At 43.2% G+C, this 19,851-nt stretch overlaps 1 protein-coding gene across 5 annotated transcripts in view; it reads right to left on the reverse strand.

The window, feature by feature from the left end:
• LOC139383372 (bromodomain adjacent to zinc finger domain protein 1A-like) overlaps positions 1-19,781 on the reverse strand; it is a 40,091-nt gene extending 20,310 nt beyond the window's left edge. For 2 of the 5 annotated variants that reach the window (XM_071127894.1, XM_071127891.1), the window contains exons 1-18: positions 19,532-19,781; positions 19,166-19,316; positions 17,534-17,812; positions 8,972-9,121; positions 8,682-8,780; positions 8,467-8,554; positions 5,834-5,968; positions 5,507-5,561; positions 4,990-5,150; positions 4,768-4,863; positions 4,351-4,489; positions 3,979-4,125; positions 3,659-3,754; positions 3,326-3,550; positions 2,508-2,870; positions 1,728-2,291; positions 1,299-1,474; positions 580-722 (exon numbers count right to left, since the gene is read on the reverse strand). In XM_071127894.1, the coding sequence (XP_070983995.1) occupies positions 580-722; positions 1,299-1,474; positions 1,728-2,291; positions 2,508-2,870; positions 3,326-3,550; positions 3,659-3,754; positions 3,979-4,125; positions 4,351-4,489; positions 4,768-4,863; positions 4,990-5,150; positions 5,507-5,561; positions 5,834-5,968; positions 8,467-8,554; positions 8,682-8,780; positions 8,972-9,121; positions 17,534-17,812; positions 19,166-19,278 (3,029 nt within the window). In that variant the 5' untranslated portion in view covers positions 19,279-19,316; positions 19,532-19,781. The remainder of the gene's footprint in view (positions 1-579; positions 723-1,298; positions 1,475-1,727; positions 2,292-2,507; positions 2,871-3,325; positions 3,551-3,658; positions 3,755-3,978; positions 4,126-4,350; positions 4,490-4,767; positions 4,864-4,989; positions 5,151-5,506; positions 5,562-5,833; positions 5,969-8,466; positions 8,555-8,681; positions 8,781-8,971; positions 9,122-17,533; positions 17,813-19,165; positions 19,317-19,531) is intronic. The other 3 variants (XM_071127892.1, XM_071127890.1, XM_071127893.1) reach the window with 2 other exon arrangements.
• Positions 19,782-19,851: the final 70 nt, after the last annotated feature.

The raw sequence follows: 19,851 nt of genomic DNA on the forward strand, positions 1-19,851 counted from the left end.
AAAGGGTAGGCCTAATCGATACAGGCTATACCGGTAGCCTACGGTCATGTCATATAATGAGGCAAACACACCCCCACCCACTCAACAACAAAGATTAGCCAACCCCGTGCTCAAAAGACTGGCCTGAAGATACTGTACCTCCATCTCGGTCCCATGAATAGCCTAAGCTAGGATATTCTACATGCAGCATACCAAAGACTGAACACTCATCAGTAGCAAAGAGAAAGAGCAGGCAGGGCAGTGCGAGAGAGGCGTGGCAGGCATGAGCATGTGTCTTGGTAATCTACAATCGCAATTGTCTTGCAAATTCACCTTGTTACCTAAAGGTCCTCTTCCTCTGGTTTTATTTAAATTACACAACTTTCCCCAAGCCTTTATAACCAAATGGTCTAGTTAGGCTATAACACAGAAAATAATGCTGTGACAAAGGCACTGATTTTAATTGTGGGGGGAGGGTTCAGTTCGGTTCCCAACTTTGTTTTAACGTTTACACCCCCAAGCCATATTGATTATAGCTAGCTAATGTCAGTGCACAAGATGACAGACTGGACTTTGATGTGGTGAGTGTACAGTACTTACCTGTCTTTTTTCAAGTAATGCATTTCCATGTTCTCCACGTCACAGTTCTCTCTTTTAGTGACACCATTCTCCTTCAGCTCAGGGGTCAGTAGTTCATAGTGGCCTTCCTCCAGTGCTTTCCTCCATACACTTCTCTCCATCACCTACCATACAAGATATCAGACAATAAGCACCCATGTTTTTACTCACTGAAATTTACATTTGTATTTAAAGTTTTTTTTTTTTTTTTTTTTTTGCAGTCATGAAGCAATTCATGACTCAACATACAGCACTTCTGCATACCAGCTCATTCCTCATCTTACCCAAGTGTAATTACCTAATCATTACTATAAGAATGAACTGATTTGCACTAATGGAAGTCCCTCTGGATAAGATGGTATGCGCTAAATGACTAAAATGTAAAGCGGTTGCATCTCAACTTTTTTTACTATGTGAAATAAAACAAATTATTAATCAGAAAGAGCTATTGCCCAACCAAAGCCTCGACTTGCCCGTGTACCCTGGCAGATGTAGTCTAACCTCGACTATTCCCAGTGTACCCTGGCAGATGTAGTCTAACCTCGACTTGCCCCTGTGAACCCTGGCAGATGTAGTCTAACCTCGACTTGCCCCTGTGAACCCTGGCAGATGTAGTCTAACCTCGACTATTCCCAGTGTACCCTGGTAGATGTAGTCTAAACTCGACTATTCCCAGTGTACCCTGGTAGATGTAGTCTAACCTTGACTTGTCCCAGTGTACCCTGGTAGATGCGGTCCTCTATATCTAGCAGCAGATCTCTCAGCCTGTTGCCCATGAAGTCCTCAGCAGGAGCCGCTGTGCCCTCTGGGAGAAGAGCAGAAGCAGCCTTGGACTTGGCTGAGACAGCTTTGTTAACACCAGCCTCTGGTTTAATATCTGGAGAGAAAAAAAGACAGGCAAAACAGTGAGTATCCCAAACGTCCAGTAGTTTGGGATATTCCACTCTCGCATTCAGTCAATCATTCACTCCTGAAGCAATTGTCAGCTGAAGTGCAGTGAGACAAACCAACATAGCCGACTTGATGACAATTGATGTAAAATAATAAAAATGATTAATAAATACATTTGATTGATTTGCCATTTGGATCAGGTTGCTCTAGTCTAGCCAGAGGCCTCTCCTAGTCAGTACCTGTCTGGCGGTAGCAGTCGGCGGTTGCTGTACAGAGGAGCTGTGCAATACGTTCCTTCTCCTGCACCAGGACCTCCTTCAGGGTGCTCTCCCTGTGACCCCGTGGATTCAGGGCCTCGATCAGTGCCTCCACCTCCTGGGGACTGCTGTAGAAGGCCCAGTGGTTAGGACGATTCACTGGGGGAGCAGAGCTGCTCTGGACGGGGGCTGGGATGATGGGTTTGGAGTCAGGGTCTGGGGTAGAGCCTGTCTGGGAGAGGTCCTCTGGTTGTCCGGCCTCGTTCTGAGACACCTCCATCTCCTCAGCCTTGGCTGGCTCCTGTTCAGAGGTCGGTTCCTGGGGATCCAGCATGTCCTCAGTCAGGCCGAAATAGTCATCTTCCACGAAGAGGGCAGATGTGGAGGGGAAGAGCCAGTAACGACGGTATAGACGGTCACGCCCCAGGGGGAGGATATAAGTGCAGGCTGCAACCTTCTGGATGCGCTCCTGGAGATCCTTCTCTCTCGGCTGCTGCTCAGCGCTCACCTCTTTAGGCTGCTTCTCCTGGAGATTGCTGCCCATCACTAAGGGTGAAATCAAAGGATTGTGTTAGAATGGCAATATGGTACTAACCAGAAGTGAAAATATTTGACAATGCATATAGAACTGGACTACAGAATATAGAACATTTCCATTGCAAATGTGCATTCTAGTGTTATGCGCAACAATTGATCGAGTCACACTATGTGAACACTTTCTATGATTGCTAGCAGTATGCCAAGAGGACTGAAGGCTATTACTCTTCCTAGTCCTGTTGATCGTCTGCTCCTCCTCATCTTCAGTCTGATGTTCCTCCTTCAGGCTCTCAGTGCTGGTGTTCATCTCTTCAGTTTTCATGTCGCCATTTCTTCCTTCCATCAGCTTTTCATGTTTCTCTTTCAGCTCTTTCAAATTCATCTCCTGTTCTTTTAACTTCTCCTCCTTCCTCTTCCGTACTCTGATTGCAGCCTCTTCCCTCTCTCTGCGGTGCTGCTCAGCCTTCAGTTCCCTGAGCTCCTGCTTGGCCTGTCTCTGCTCGTCAGCACTGTCCTCTATGAAGTCCCTGGTAGACACTAGAGTCAGCAGCTTACCACACAACGCATGGAGGATCTTCAGCTTCTCACCTGGGACAGAACACCAGACAAATTACACTCAATTCGATAAACAGTACTTATTCCCAAGCATGGCTCAGAAGTGTGACAATTTTGGAGTGAGAACTGGAATTCTCATAAAAGCCAGATATGTTGTAATGATTAAGCGTCGCTCTACCGTTGTTTCCAGGAACCCTAGAGAGAGAAAAAAAGCTTGCATAGTCGTTAACTCCGTGGCTGTACCATTACTACAGCTTAAATGGTGTGTTTCTAGACCAAACAGTTCACCAGATACGACCAATATTACTGGGAAACTTGTTTTCTTCCTGAGTCTGATTGACAGGCCTGATAACTTTACTAGTAGCCTACATCCGAACACTTGGGGGCACAGAAAGAAAAATTGCTTCTTCAGTTCTGCTTCTTTTCTTAAGCCATAACTTGAAGAGGCTGTCTGTGTGTGTGTGTGTGTGTGTGTGTGTGTCAGTCACCTGGCAGCAGGTCGTAGACAGCAGTGCAGGACAGCCTCTTGAGCAACCCAGGGTTGGCCAGCCTTAGCTCAACACAGGGGTCGTCTGTAGAGCCGAATCCTCCACGTTTCTGGTAGCGGAACTTGGCGTTGGCAGAGTTGCAGTCGGCCCCCGATGCCAGGATGTGCAGCCTCAGGATCTCTGACAGAGTACAGCTGTCCAGGTCCAACTGCTTCAGACTGCAGCCTACAGAGACATGCACTGAAAAGTCAGGCTCTCAGTACAAAAGAAACAAATATGCGAGTAGTTGTATATGAACATTGACTATATTAAAGATTGTAGTCCTTCTCTCACCTTGGTAGAGCTGAGGCCAGGCAGCAGCCAGGGAAGCCACAGCACTGATGGCAGACTGGGTGGGGTCCGCATCATCATCCAGAGCCTCACTCAGATCTGACAACAAGGAAGATTCACACACTGACAAACTAATAGATTTTTCAATATGCTAAACTTTGTAATTAGTCAGTCAATCCTACAGCCTGGGTGAAATGTCGCCATTGATAACTTTGTATTGCTCACTACCAAAGTATATTTGGTGACCAATCACGATCGGTTAAGTAGACTAAACAGGGTGTTGACAGTAAACAAGCGTTGTCGAGGCCCGTTTCTGTCCCTACCTTTGGCGTCAACCTCAGCCACCTGGTCGCGGGCCACCTCCTCTTGCTCCTCAGCCAGGGCCTGGAAGATGGCCGACAGGAAGAAGAAGAGCAGCTCACAAAGTGGCCCCTCGGGGTCCGACCCCACCAGGGCCTCCTCCAGAACCGCTGGAACACACAGACAAGGCCCAACAGTCAGAAAACTCCTGACAACACACACTAAACCAGACTGTCACTGTACTTTCACACAATTAACTATATTCTAATATCAAACATGGGTGATAAACCTAAAGTTGTAGAACCAGTGATTGTATTTTTACAAACATGGGTGATAAATCTGAAGTTGTAGAACCAGTGATGGTATTTTTACAATGTTTTGCCAGTGTTTCTCACCGAGTGTGAGGCCTTCTGGGAACTCGTCCTTGAGGTCAAAGAGCTCTCCGAAGGCTTTGAGGAACTCCAGCACCATGAGAGCATCTCCGAACAGCTCTGCAGGCAGACGGGTCTCCACCGGCACTGGGGCTGGGAGATCCTGGACATGATTCCATAGAGGAGAGTCAGAGGCCTAAACATGCTAACTTTACTTGCCAACTTAGAGATCCCATTTAGGACAATGTTTCACAACCGTTGTGTCTTAAAACACAAAAGGCTAACATGGACGCAGATGAGTTTCCGCTGTATAGCCAACTCATATCGAACACAGAAGTTGCCTATACAGCACCAACTTTCTTGTATCAATGAGAAAAAGTAAGCCTTTCAATTACGGAGGATGAGGCCAAACAAAAACTAGCTAAGGTTGGGGCTACTTACCTTCAGGTCGTCACACTCCATGTCTTCTCTGGGTTTGCTCCAGATCTTTAGTCTCTCTGCATATTTCTTCTTCTCCTCCTTCAGCTTCTCTCTCTCCTGCAATATAGTATTACGATCCATACAGTGTAATCTATATTAAGTGATCTGAGACGTTGTATGGTGTACAAATGTAAATTAAAAACCCAGTGACATCGATCAAAAATAATGTTAATCGTAACGTACTTTTTCCTTTTCCACTTTCATGCGTTCTTTCTCGTCTTTCCTCCTCTGCTTCTCCTCTTCAAACATCTTTTTCATCTCTTCCCTCTTCTTTTCTTTGTCCTCCATCTCTTTCTTTTTGGCCCCCAGGTCATCTTCCCTCTCCCGATTGGCCTTTTCATGTGCTGAACATGACAGATTTATTAAAACACATTGTCACCATTCTTGATATATAGATTAAATGTGGCAGCCAAACCATGGGATCATTCATACATATTTTGGCAGACTCATTAGCACTTACATGCTAACACTGCACTACTTTTTGCACTTACATGCTAACACTGCACTACTTTTTGCACTTACATGCTAACACTGCACTACTTTTTGCACTTACATGCTAACACTGCACTACTTTTTGCACTTACATGCTAACACTGCACTACTTTTTGCACTTACATGCTAACACTGCACTACTTTTTGCACTTACATGATAAAATGACAAGAATTATCTACTAATATCCAACTAATCTACTGGACTCACCCGTAGCTATCATCTCCTCTTTCTGCTGCATCAGACGAAGCTTTTCCTCTGCTGCCTACAGTAAAGGAAATAAATAATCAAAACGCAATCGTCTCTTAAAATGGTTCACATTTCGTCACAAGTCGTACTGAGCAAATTCATGGTGTAAGTCAAACAAAAAGTTAGCATTTACAATATAATAAGATTGTTATAACATATTCGCTGAGTAATCATAACAAAGGGTGTACATATGGGATGTGTCCCAAATGGCACCCTATTCCCTATACAGTGTACGACTTGACCAGGACCTGTAGAGCCATTTGGGACAAGTACATTGCCAATCCTCACCTCTCGAGGAGAAGAATCATTCTTGGGCCTGCTTCGCCCTTTAGGAGGAGGACTGAAGACAAACACAGGCGGCTGGTCAGGGAAAAACTGGGAGAAGTGCTGTTCTGCCAACTTGTACTTAGCAACAGTTGATGCCTAAGCATGAAACACAAATAAGAAACTGTTGGCAACAACACTAGCGCAAAATGACAGTTCCTTGATTCTAGGGCTGACCCAAATTAGTCGACAGGCTGTTGGTTAAAAGATTTTTTTTGTCGTCAAGCAGTAGCACACACACACTTCGGGAAGTATTCAGACCTAGACTTTTTCCACATTGTTACATTACAGCCTTATTCTAAAATAGATGGGGTTTTTTATTCCCCTCAACAAACACACAACAACCCATAATGACAAAGCAAAAACATGGTAAGAAATGTTTGCAAATGTATTAAAAATAAACTGAAATATCACATTTACATAAGTATTCAGAACTTTCCCTCAGTACTTTGTTGAAGCATCTTTGGCAGTGATTACAACCTGGAGTCTTCTTGGGTAACCGCTACAAGCTTGGCACACCTGTGTTTGGAGAGTTTATCCCATTCTTCTCTGCAGAGCCTCTCAAGCTCTGTCAGGTTGGATGGGAAGCGTCGCAGCACAACTATTTTATTCGATCAGGTTCAAGTCCAGGCTCTGGCTGGGCCACTTAAGGACATTGAGTCTTCTCCCGAAGCCAGTCCTGCATTGTCTTGGCTGTCTGCTTAGGGTCGTTGTCCTGTTAACCTGCTCAGGGCCTCCGACTGGACTTCAGCAAGGATCTCTCTGTACTTCGTGCCGTTCATCTTTGCCTCAATCGCTCAGTCCCTGCCACTGAAAAACATCCCCACAGCATGATGCTGCCACCACGATCCCCATAGGGCTGGTGTCAGGTTTCCTCCAGATGTGATGTTTGGCATTCAGTCCAAGGAGTTCAATATTGGTTTCATCAGACCAGAGGACTTTGTTTCTCATGGTCAGAGTCCTTTAGGTGCCCTTTGGAAGACTCCAAGCAGGCTGTCATGTGCCTTTTACTGAAGAGTGATTTCCATCTTGCAACTCTACCATAAAGGCCTGATTGGTGGAGTGCTGCAGATAGATGGTTGTCCTTCTGGAAGGTTCTCCCATCTCCACAGATGAACTCTGGAGCTCAGTCAGAGTGACCATCGGGTTCTTGGTCACCTCCCTGACCAAGGCCCTTCTCCCCCGATTGCTCAGTTTGGCCGGGCGGCCAGCTCTAGGTGGTACCTAACTTCTTCCATTTAAGAATGACGGAGACCATTGTGTTCTTGGGGACCTTCACTGCTGCAGAAATGTTTTATTACCTTTCCCCAGATCTTTACCTCGACACAATCCTGTCTCGGAGCTCTACGGACAATTCCTTCGACCTCAGCTTGGTTTTTGCTCTGACATGCACTGTCAACTGTGGGACCTTATACAGACAGGTGTGTGCCTTTCCAAATCATGTCCAATCAACTGAATTTACCACAGGTGGACTCCAATCAAGTTGTAGAAACAGGATGTACCGGAGCTTAATTTCAAGTCTCATATCAACGGGTCTGAATACAGCCAACAGCTGTGTCTGTCCCAAGCACACTGGTGCAGGAAACTTGATACAATGTTGCAAGTTTACTAGCACCTGCTTCAGGCCTGAGCCAAGTTAATAGTTGATACAATGTTTCCAGTTCATTGCAGACAGGCCATGCGTAGACGAATGTGATTTAATGTTTAATTTGCTAGATTTAAGTAGGCTATTTTTTACATAGTTGGCCATTTTTATTCATTTATTTTATTGAACCTTTATTTATTTTTTTTACCTTTATTTAACTAGGCAAGTCAGTTAAGAACAAATTCTTATTTTCAATGACGGCCTAGTGGGTTCTGGAGCAGAACGACAGATTTGTACCTTGTCAGCTCGGGGATTTGAACTTGCAACCTTCCGGTTACTAGTCCAACGCTCTAACCACTAGGCTTCTTATTTACAATGACAGCCTGCCAAGAGGCAAAAGATGTCCTGCGGGAACGGGGGCTGGGATTAAATAGATGTTAAACCTAAAAAGTATAATTTTCTTTATTAATCACATGACAATGATTGAGATATGAAGACTTATTATAAATGAAACTGTTCCACAAAAATGTTGATATGAAAAACATAACTGGCACGCAGATTGGTAGAATTGGTAAGAAATTGGCATTCCACATGAGAAAGGTTGCCGACTCCTCGTGTAGCCTATTGTAAGCAACTTCAGGAGAGTAAAAGCCAGCAGGAATTTGAAGAGAATGGTTGGGTCTGGTTGGTTGGGTCTGGTTGAGTTCTAGATCTCTGGCTAACACTCATTCGAGTGTTATTTCATCGAACAGTAAGCTTAAAGCATCAGATAAGCTCAATGCATACAGTGGATTTTATTTTAAAAAACACATAGGGTCTGTCTATATGGAAAAATACACATTTACAAATCGATTGGTCGAAAGAAGAGACACATTTTGGTTGACCAAGGTTCTGTAGTCGGGGACGGCCCTACTTGATTCAAATGGCCACAAGATCCTTAAGAGTTTTTGCTTAAAAAGGAACACACACCAATGGGCATATTTCATAATATTTTCAAGTTCAATCTTAATACCTTGATCATAACGACTCCGTTCTGTGGTTCACAGTGCTGTTTGAGCAGCAGCTTTAGTCTGTCTCGTGAAAACGTGTTCTTCTTACGGCTAAAATAAGCGAGCAAGAGACAGGAATAACGGTTAGTGGTTCCATTTAAAAAGTCAGAGGGGATTAACTGTTGAATAAGAACAATACAAGCTACCAGAACATTGTTAGTCAGTAGGTTAGTCTCACCTCATCTGACCAGCCTTGGTGAATATGGGAACACTGCCTTCCTTGATGGGCCGTACTTTGTACTTGAACACAGACGGGTTGACAGATTTCTTTGTCTTGCTTTAAACATGACGACGGGGGGGGGGGGCAAAAAGGTATTAATCCATGCTAACAAAGAAACTAAGCAGGGGCAAAGACTTGGTGTGCATGTGCAATGGCACCCTAGTCCCTATAAAGTGCACTACTTTTGACCATAGGGATTAGGATGCATATTCAGATGCAGCTCTGAATAGCTTGGCTTACAGACTGACCCATTGGCCTTTGATTTGGGGCTTTTAGGAGTGTCCTCCTCACTGTCACTGATGACGATGAAGTCCCCCTCCATCTGAAGTTTGGCATGCCCATTGACCGGCCCGTTGGAATGGTGGGGAGACTGCACATCCAAGATTTCACATAGCTGTCTGTAGGAAATATTCAAAACACATTTCAATTGATTGAAAAACACAGCTGCATGGTCAATCCGATGCCTGTAAAACACATACACAGATGGCAAAAACACATACACAGATGAAGTAGGAAGTTTACATACACCTTAGCCAAATACATTCCAACTCAGTTCCACAATTCCTGACATTTAATCCTTGTAAAAATTCCCCGTCTTAGGTCAGTTAGGATCACCACTTTAAGAATGTGAAATGTCAGAATAGAGAATTATTTCTTTCAGCTTTTATTTCTTTCATCACATTCCCAGTGGGTCAGAAGTTTACATACTCAATTAGTATTGGGAAGCAATGCCTTTAAATTGCTTCACTTGGGTAAATTGTTTCAGGTAGCCTTCCACAAGCTCCCCACAATAAGTTGGGTGAATTTTGGCCCATTCCTCATGACAGAGCTAATGTAACTGAGTCAGGTTTGTAGGCCTCCTTGCTCGCACACGTTTTCAGTTATGCCCACAAATTTTCTATGGGATTGAGGTCAGGGCTTTGTGATGGCTACTCCAATACCTTGACTTTGTTGTCCTTAAGCCATTTTGCCACAACTTTGGAAGTATGCTTGGGGTCATTGTCCATTTGGAAAACCCATTTGCGACCAAGCTTTAAACTTCCTGTCTGATGTCTTGAGATGTCGCTTCAATATATCCACATAATTTTCCTTCCTCATGAAGCCATCTATTTTGTGAAGTGCACCAGTCCCTCCTGCAGCAAAGCACTCCCACAACGTGATGCTGCCATCCCCGTGCTTCACGGTTGGGATGGTGTTCTTCGGCTTGCAATCGGGCCATTTTTTCGACAAAAATAACAATGGGCATTATGGCCAAACAGTTCTATTTTTGTCTCATCAGACCAGAGGACGTTTCTCCAAAAGTACAATGTTGTCCCCATGTGCAGTTGCAAACCGTAGTCTGGCTTTTATAGGGTAGTTTTAGAGCAGTGGCTTCTTCCTCGCTAAGCGGCCTTTAAGGTTATGTCGATATAGGACTCGTTTTACTGTGGATATAGATACCTTTGTACCCGTTTCCTCCAGCATCTTCACAAGATCCTTTGCTGTTGTTCTGGGATTGATTTGCACTTTTTGCACCAAAGTACATTCATCTCTAGGAGATAGAAAGCGTCTCCTTCCTGAGCGGTATGACGGCTGCGTGGTCCCATGGTGTTCATGCTTGCGTACTATTGTTTGTACAGATGAACGTGGTACCTTCAGGCTTGTGGAAATTGCTCCCAATGATGAACCAGACTGGTGGAGGTCTATAGAGTTAAGGTAGGCCTTGAAATACATCCACAGGTACACCTCCAATTGACTCAAAGGATGTAAATTGGCCTATCAGAAGCTTCTAAAGCCTCGACATCATTTTCTGGAATTTTCCAAGCGGTTTATAAGGCACAGTCAACTTAGTGTATGTACACTTCCGACCCACTGGAATTGTGATACAGTGAATTAAGTGAAATAATCTGTCTGTAAACAATTGTTGGAAAAATGACTTGTGTCATGAACAAAGTAGATGTCCTAACAAACTATAGTTTTGGCAAGTCGGTTAACAAGACATTAGTGGAGTGGTTGAAAAACGAGTTTATGACTCCAACCTAAGTATGTAAACTTCCGACTTCAACTGTGTGTGTGTGTGTGTGTGTGTGTGTGTGTGTGTGTGTGTGTGTGTGTAATATATCTCTTGAATAAATGTGTTTGTTTTGTTGCCCAATACATTGGTAAGTCACGAAGGAGATAGCAAATAGGAAACAAAGCTAAATCACTGAAAACCCCTGTATTACAAGTCCATGGGGCTTCTAAGGTCCAGTTAGAGCTCTGCTACCCCACCCCGGTAGGTCTCAACATTATACAGTGGGTTAGGGCCGGGTAGGGCCTGTTTTTCCATCAATAACTAAGGTACAGCTAGTACTCATGTATCATTAACATTCTGAAGCTGAGCCATTTGCTTGTGCTCTGCTGCGTAGTACATATTCCATGTACATATAGCGTCAGAAGTGCTTCAACCTCTTTAAATAAGACTAAAACATTGTCTGACTCCACAGGAGATATTATTTTACTGAAAATAAAATGTTCCTTGAGTTGAGTGACGAAAAGTAGCTGGTTCACAGCCAACTGCTCTCGGTCTAGTCACCAAGCAGAGGTGTTGCTATGGATACTCACAAGTCATGCACAGAGTGTATGCAGCGCAAGACAGACGAGCAGCTAATGGAAGTTATTTCTGATTTAGGGTAGGACCAGGGCTTAAATTTCACATTAGAAAATTGGGCCTAGGGTCTAAATGTCACGAGCATAGATGGGGCTTAAAATTCATTCAGTGAAAGGCTCTAGGTCTAGTTCATTAACATGTTTAAAATGAGATTAAATCTGCTCCATAACTGTACTTGTAACAATAGTCATAGTAGCAGAATTGAAATGGTCATTGTTGAGGCCCAGACTTAAGAATATTTGTAACAATACATGCTCACACTAATACCTAAACCACTGGCCTACTCCCCCTTCCCTCTGCCCCCCCTGCTGTGGGTGCATGTTGCTTCTTGTCTGGCATTCTCTCACTCAGCTACCTACTGCTAAGCTGTGATAATGTAATGTCTGGGACAACTCCTTTTGCTGGCTCAGCCAATCACAGAGCCTGCCTTAGGTCCATCCACTCAGTTCCTCCCGTTGTGTTATTTTCAAAGTTCAGTTTATGATGGCTGACCGATGTCCTCTTGGAATGAAGAGGGCTCATTTATTTAGATCCATATGCCCAGTGGCTTCTATAATCTAGTAGCCACAGGATAAGGACGGTGAGGAGACAGCCTACAGAGGGGAGGTCTGAGACTTAGTGTGGTCCCAGGACAACAACCTCTCCTTCAACGTCAATAAAACCAAGGAGCTGATCGTGGACGACAGGAGTAAGAGCACGCTCCCATCCATCCCCACAATGGAGCGCGACATCCACACTGCTCAAATCAAAAGGCCAAAGCATATTTCTTGTTGCCTAATAATGTTGGCAGAAGACTACCCTTAGTAGGACTGGTAACTATAGACTTAATGTTATGGGTACCTGGCTGATCTACAGTAGCTAACAAGAAATACATTTAAAAATGTACAATCAGGGCTCTCCCTAGGATTTTCTGAGATGGTTGTGCTGATGTAGGCCTAAATGTTAGGTAGGGGTAAGGTCCAGAAGGAGTCAGTCAACTTCCCACTCAGGAAGTTGAAGAAATTATATACAGTACCAGTCAAAAGTTTGGACACACACTCATTCAACGATTTCTTTATTTTTACTATTTTCTACATTGTAAAGTCAAAGTCATCAAAACTATGAAATAACAAATAAGGAATCATGTAGTAACCAACAAAAAAAAAAGTGTTTGATTCTTCAAAGTAGCCACCCATTGCCTGGAAGACAGCTTTGGCCATTCTTGGCAATCTCTCAACCAGCTTCATGAGGTAGTCACCTGGAATATACAGTGCCTTGCGAAAGTATTCGGCCCCCTTGAACTTTGCGACCTTTTGCCACATTTCAGGCTTCAAACATAAAGATATAAAACTGTATTTTTTTTTGTGAAGAATCAACGACAAGTGGAACACAATCATGAAGTGGAACGACATTTATTGGATATTTAAAACTTTTTTAACAAATCAAAAACTGAAAAATTGGGCGTGCAAAATTATTCAGCCCCTTTACTTTCAGTGCAGCAAACTCTCTCCAGAAGTTCAGTGAGGATCTCTGAATGATCCAATGTTGACCTAAATGACTAATGATAAATACAATCCACCTGTGTGTAATCAAGTCTCCGTATAAATGCACCTGCACTGTGATAGTCTCAGAGGTCCGTTAAAAGCACAGAGAGCATCATGAAGAACAAGGAACACACCAGGCAGGTCCGAGATACTGTTGTGAAGAAGTTTAAAGCCGGATTTGGATACAAAAAGATTTCCCAAGCTTTAAACATCCCAAGGAGCACTGTGCAAGCGATAATATTGAAATGGAAGGAGTATCAGACCACTGCAAATCTACCAAGACCTGGCCGTCCCTCTAAACTTTCAGCTCATACAAGGAGAAGACTGATCAGAGATGCAGCCAAGAGGCCCATGATCACTCTGGATGAACTGCAGAGATCTACAGCTGAGGTGGGAGACTCTGTCCATAGGACAACAATCAGTCGTATATTGCACAAATCTGGCCTTTATGGAAGAGTGGCAAGAAGAAAGCCATTTCTTAAAGATATCCATAAAAAGTGTCGTTTAAAGTTTGCCACAAGCCACCTGGGAGACACACCAAACATGTGGAAGGTGGTGCTCTGGTCAGATGAAACCAAAATTTAACTTTTTGGCAACAATGCAAAACGTTATGTTTGGCGTAAAAGCAACACAGCTGAACACACCATCCCTACTGTCAAACATGGTGGTGGCAGCATCATGGTTTGGGCCTGCTTTTCTTCAGCAGGGACAGGGAAGATGGTTAAAATTGATGGGAAGATGGATGGAGCCAAATACAGGACCATTCTGGAAGAAAACCTGATAGAGTCTGCAAAAGACCTGAGACTGGGACGGAGATTTGTCTTCCAACAAGACAATGATGCAAAATCTACAATGGAATGGTTCAAAAATAAACATATCCAGGTGTTAGAATGGCCAAGTCAAAGTCCAGACCTGAATCCAATCGAGAATCTGTGGAAAGAACTGAAAACTGCTGTTCACAAATGCTCTCCATCCAACCTCACTGAGCTGGAGCTGTTTTGCAAGGAGGAATGGGAAAAAATGTCAGTCTCTCGATATGCAAAACTGATAGAGACATACCCCAAGCGACTTACAGCTGTAATCGCAGCAAAAGGTGGCGCTACAAAGTATTAACTTAAGGGGGCTGAATAATTTTGCACGCCCAATTTTTCAGTTTTTGATTTGTTAAAAAAAGTTTGAAATATCCAATAAATGTCGATCCACTTCATGATTGTGTCCCACTTGTTGTTGATTCTTCACAAAAAAATACAGTTTTATATCTTTATGTTCAAAGCCTGAAATGTGGCAAAAGGTCGCAAAGTTCAAGGGGGCCGAATACTTTCGCAAGGCACTGTATTTCAATTAACAGGTGTGCCTTGTTTAAAGTTAATGTGGCATTTCTTTCCTTCTTAATGCATTTGAGCCATTCAGTTGTGTTGTGACAAGCTAGTGGTGGTATACAGAAGACAACCCTATTTGGTAAAAGAACAAGTACATATTATGGCAAGAACAGCACAAGTTATCAAAGAGAAACAAAAGTCCATAATTACTTTAAGACATGAAGGTCAGTCAATGTGGAAAATTAAGAACTTTGAACATTTCTTCAAGTGCAGTCACAAAAACCATCATGAGCTATGATGAAACTGGCTCTCATGAGAACCGCCACAGGAAAGGAAGACCCAGAGTTACCTCTGCTGCAGAGGATAAGTTTATTAGAGTTACCAGCCTCAAAGATTGCAGCCCTAATAAAGGTCACAGACACATAAATAACTGCTCGGAGAAGACCGCGTGAAATCAGGCCTTCATCGTCAAATTGCTGCAAAGACACCACTATTAAAAGGACACCAATAATAATAAGAGAAGCCATTGCGTTTGAAGATGGCGCCGGAGGGGATAGCTGCAGTCTTATCGGCTCTTAACCAACCATGATATTTTGTTTGTTTTTTCACGTTGTTCGTAACTTGTTTTGTACATAATGTTGCCGCTTCCTTCTCTTATGACCGAAAAGAGCTTCTGGACTTCAGAACTGTGATTACTCACCTCAAACTGGACAAAGAGTTCCTCAATGAGTTGAACGGGAGGGAGATACTACTGACACCCGACCAGACCCAGATCCCCCGGCATTCGCTGGAGAAGGAAATTGAGATTTCGCAGCAAAAGATCAGGGTGCCTTGTGAGGATCAGGCGACGAGTGGCTAATCTGCATTTGCCTTCCGTCCTGCTAGGTAACGTGCAATCGCTGGAAAATAGATGGGACGAACTGAAAGCATGTATATCCTACCAATGGGACATTAACTGTAATATCTTATGTTTCACGAGTCGTGGCTGAAAGACGACATTAAGAACATAGAGCTGGCGGGTTATACACTCCATCGGTAGGACAGAACAGCAGCCTCTGGTAAGACACAGGGCGGGGGTCTATGCATACATGTTAACAGCTGGTGCACGGTATCGAAAGGAAGTCTCGAGATTTTGCTCGCTTGAGGTAGAGGATCTAATGATAAGCTGTAGACCACACAATCTACCCTATAGACCACATAATCTACATACCACCAGACCGATGCTGGCACTAAAACTGCACTCAATGAGCTGTATACCGCCATAAGCAAACAGGAAAACACTCATCCAGAGGCAGTGCACCTAACGTCCGGGGACGTTAATGCAGGGAAACTTAAATCAGTTTTACCTCATTTCTATCAGCATGTTAAATATGCAACCACAAAACTTCTAGACTACCTTTACTCCACACACTCACAGAGTGAAAAGTACAAAGCTCTCCCTCGCCCTCCATTTGCCAAATCTGACCATAATCCTCAAAAAGGTTCTACAGCTGCACCATCGAGAGCATCTTGACGGGTTGCATCACTGCCTGGTATGGCAACTGCTCGGGCTCTGACCACAAGGCACTACAGAGGGTAGTGTGTATGGCTCAGTACAGAGGTCAAGCTTCCTGCCATCCAGGATCTCTATACCAGGAGGTGTCAGAGGAAGGCCCTAAAAATTGTCAAGGACTCCAACCACCCTAGTCATAGACTGTAATCTCTGCTCCCGCACGGCAAGCGGTACCGGAACGCCAAGTCTAGGTCCAAGAGGCTTCTAAACAGCTTCTACCCCCAAGCCATAAGACTCCTGAACAGCTAATCAAAACGGCAACGCAGACTATACCCCCCACCTACGCTGCTACTCTTATCTATGCATAGTCACTTTAATAACTCTACCTACATATACATACCTCAACTAACCGGTTCCCCCCCATATTGACTCTGTACCGTTAGCGCATGTATACCGCCCTGCTATTGTTATTTAGTGCTGCTCTTTAATGATTTGTTTTTCTTCTATTATTTTTTTTTAAACTGCATTGTTGGTTAAGGGCTTGTAAGTATGCACTTCACTGTAAGGTGAAATGTGACACAATTTGATTTGAGACTTGTCTGGGCCAAGAAACAGGATCAATGGGCATTAGACTGAGATTTTTGGTTCCAATCGCCATGTCTTCATGAGACGCAGAGAAGATGAACAGACGATCTCTGTATGTGCAGTTCCCACCATGAAGCATGGTGATGGTGCTTTGCTGGTGGCACAGATTTATTTAGAATTCAAGGCACACTTAACCTGCATGGCTACCACAGCATTCTACAGTGACAAGCCATCCCATCTGGTTTGCACTTAGTGGTACTATCATTTGTTTTTCAACAGGAAAATGACCCAACACACCTCCAGGCTGTGCAAGGGCTATTTGACCAAGGAGAGTGATGAGTGCTGCATCAGATGACCTGGCCTCCACAATCACTTGACCTCAACCCAATTGAGATGGTTTGGGATGAGTTGGACCGTAGAGTGAAGGAAAAGCAGCCAACAAGTGCAAAGCTGTCATGGGTGGCAACTTTGAAGAATCTCAAATATAGAAATAGATTGATTTGTTTAACACTTTTTTGGTTATTAAATGATTCTGTGTGTTATTTCGTAGTTTTGACGTCTTCACTATTATTCTACAATGTAGAAAATAGTAAAAATAAAGAAATCCTTGAATGAGTATCCAAACTTTTGACTGGTACTGTACATATTACCTCAACTAACCTGTATCCCCCGCATATAGCCTCATTATTGTTATTGTTATTGTTAGTAAGAATTTCACAGTAAGGTATACAAACCTGTTGTATTCGGCGCATTGTGACAAATACAATTCTATATTAGAGCTCCTCTGGTGCCCCTCTCCAAACAGGTCATAGCCAACTCTCAACCACATTGACAAAAATCCATGTATCGGTTTACTACAGAGAACATGATTTCACTGTCAAAGAGCTGGGCTCTACATTCACCAAGGTAATGCTAGTGAACATAAATAAACAAGACATTGGATGAATACTCCTTTGGCTAAATACGGGAACTATCAAAGCACCGAGACTCATAAGGAGAGAACGTAAAAGGCATTGTAGTCCTTCAGGAAGCTGGTATAAAACCAAATGATATCAGACCCCTGGTTAGAAGTGAAACTGATGACACTAGATGAGGTCATATGTATAAAATAAAGTGAAACTGATGACTGTCGGGGAGGTCATCATATAGATAAAACCAACACATTAACCGACACTGGTGCGGCTCAGAACACCCAGATTACAGTAAAGTTGAGTACAACTGATGATGCTTGGTGAGGTCATGTGGTTAAATTAACACTTTACCTGGTACCGGAGCGGGTCACAACGTCCACAATCTCCCCAGGGAAGAACCTCTCCTTGACGTAAGAATACACATCATCACAGATCTCATGGAGCCGGGTACGGTATGTGAGGGCTGTGAGGTGCAGCAGGGGGACCACCAGGGCTGAGGGGAAGCTCTGGAGGCTCTGACGACCTCTCTTCTCACAGTCCAGAGCTTCCAGGTAGGTCAGGCCAGGCTTGCCCGTCACCGCACAGCTCCACACTAGGCTGTTGCATAGGATGGTCCTCTCAAAGAAGTCACTTGTTGGGAGACGGGGTGATTCTAGTCAGTACAGATAATTGCATATCCCCTATAGTGTAACATCACTACTTTTGACAAGGGCCCTAATGTTTAAGGGCATGAAATTGCTCACTAATTTTGCATGTTGGGCTGGACCTATGCAAAATATTGCTGCCCACATAATCATAGGAGGAAACGAAAACCAATGCTCACCCCAAATCAGCGTTAAAAACATAACACAACCTAACTTGCACAACATATACCTTGCTCATCTGTGTAAATATGTAAATATTGAAACGCTTTTCCAGTTTCTGCATCGATAGGACCTCAGTCATGTTGATCAGTCGGTCACACATGCTGACTAAATACAATTCCAAAGAAATGATACCTTAAACAAAACCACAAATATAAAACAGTCCATCTTCAAAATAGTGATAAAATAATTAACAGAATTAAAAGATGTCTGTCACTGTCCCTCTACTAAATGTACAGGAACATGGGAACGTGCAGTCTATCTGGAATTAGGGCCAGGGTGAAAATAGTTTACCTTTCAAGAACCCCTTGAAATAAGTCAGTATTATTCGTAGGCAAGTCCGAATTAAAAAGTTTGTCTAGGCTATGGGTTACAAATTGCTAAAATATTTCACTATAAACACACTAGTTAACATGTTGCTTCCTAGTTAGCTAGCTATAAACAATCCCACAATAATGAGCCTGCCCACGTTCCACACGCGAACTGAGGCAAGACGAGTTGTGATGAGCGCGAACGGCTCTCATTTTAGGACTATGTAAAAGTATCTAAGAGAGCATCCGATAACTTCTAAGACTGGCTAGATTAACCAACCAGTTACTCGATGGATATGACAGTAAATTACGGCAATAATTATAAACTAGTCAAATAAAGTTGACTTAAGTTGGATATTTTGCAACGCTATAGCTTCAAGCTGGCTAGCAGGCCCAAATACTTGGTTAACACGGCTACGTTAAATGGTAGTCGCTCCAACACTACTAGCTAGCTATAGTAGCCGCTAAACTAGCGGTGATCAAGCTGGCTACACCTGCCAAACAAAGTTTGACAACTGGATAGAAATAACGGTTCTGACCCATTTCATCTGATGACTAGCTAAATAGGTGTCAACCAGACAATACATTATTAATGATTTACCAACTAGTTTATAATAAGTAGTACTTTGTCCATCTTCCAGCACTGCAGTGGATTTTAGCTTCTTAGCAAGCTAGCTAATGTTTGCTGTCACTATGGTTAAACTTTCCTAATTTGAGTTGAGCCAAAATTGGATGCTCATTTAATAGTTAATAACTAACATTGATCATTATTTAATGTTAATTAATTTATCAATTTGGTCTTCACGTACTCGTATGTCCTGAAGATTTCATGTGTGACTTTGCAAAGAAACACTTCTTCATCTGGTTTGAGGTCCGCTGGGGGCTTCTGTCTGACAAACGGCTTTCTGTGGAGAAGCGGCATCTTTCTTTATCTTCGTCTCCGATTTGTCCTCTTCGAGACTCAAAAAGGAGGGAAAAGAAAGCCAGAAACCATGTAATTACAAAGTTTTAAATCAATATTCATCGGCAATAAACTCAGACATGAGGACAGTGACCCAAACATTTTTTTTTTAAATGGTCGTGATAATCTACGACAATTGTAAGAGGAAATCCAGCCTTTGTTAATGGCACACGCTTCCAGTAACACAAAAGTGACGCTTTTCCAACCAACTTACATGAAAATGTGCTCAATGAATGGGAACCTGTCTGATATTAGCAATTAAAAATCTCGATGTTTAAACCACCTGAGAACATTTTCGCATACTAGAGGAAGAATTCAAGAGATTTACCGGATCGGTTATGTAACATTAAAACAATAATCCACGGGAGAAAAATACAAAAAGTCAACGAACTGCCCCACTTCACCAGCAGACGGACTGCGTGTTGACTATACATTTGATCCGCTCTATTTCACAGATGAGAAGCGCATAGAAGGGCGTAGCTTGAGTGAAGACTATATGATCTCCATTGGTTGTTTAACCCGCCACTCGCATCA

Source organism: Oncorhynchus clarkii, chromosome 25 (genome assembly GCF_045791955.1).
Source record: "Oncorhynchus clarkii lewisi isolate Uvic-CL-2024 chromosome 25, UVic_Ocla_1.0, whole genome shotgun sequence".
Lineage (NCBI taxonomy): Eukaryota > Metazoa > Chordata > Actinopteri > Salmoniformes > Salmonidae > Oncorhynchus > Oncorhynchus clarkii.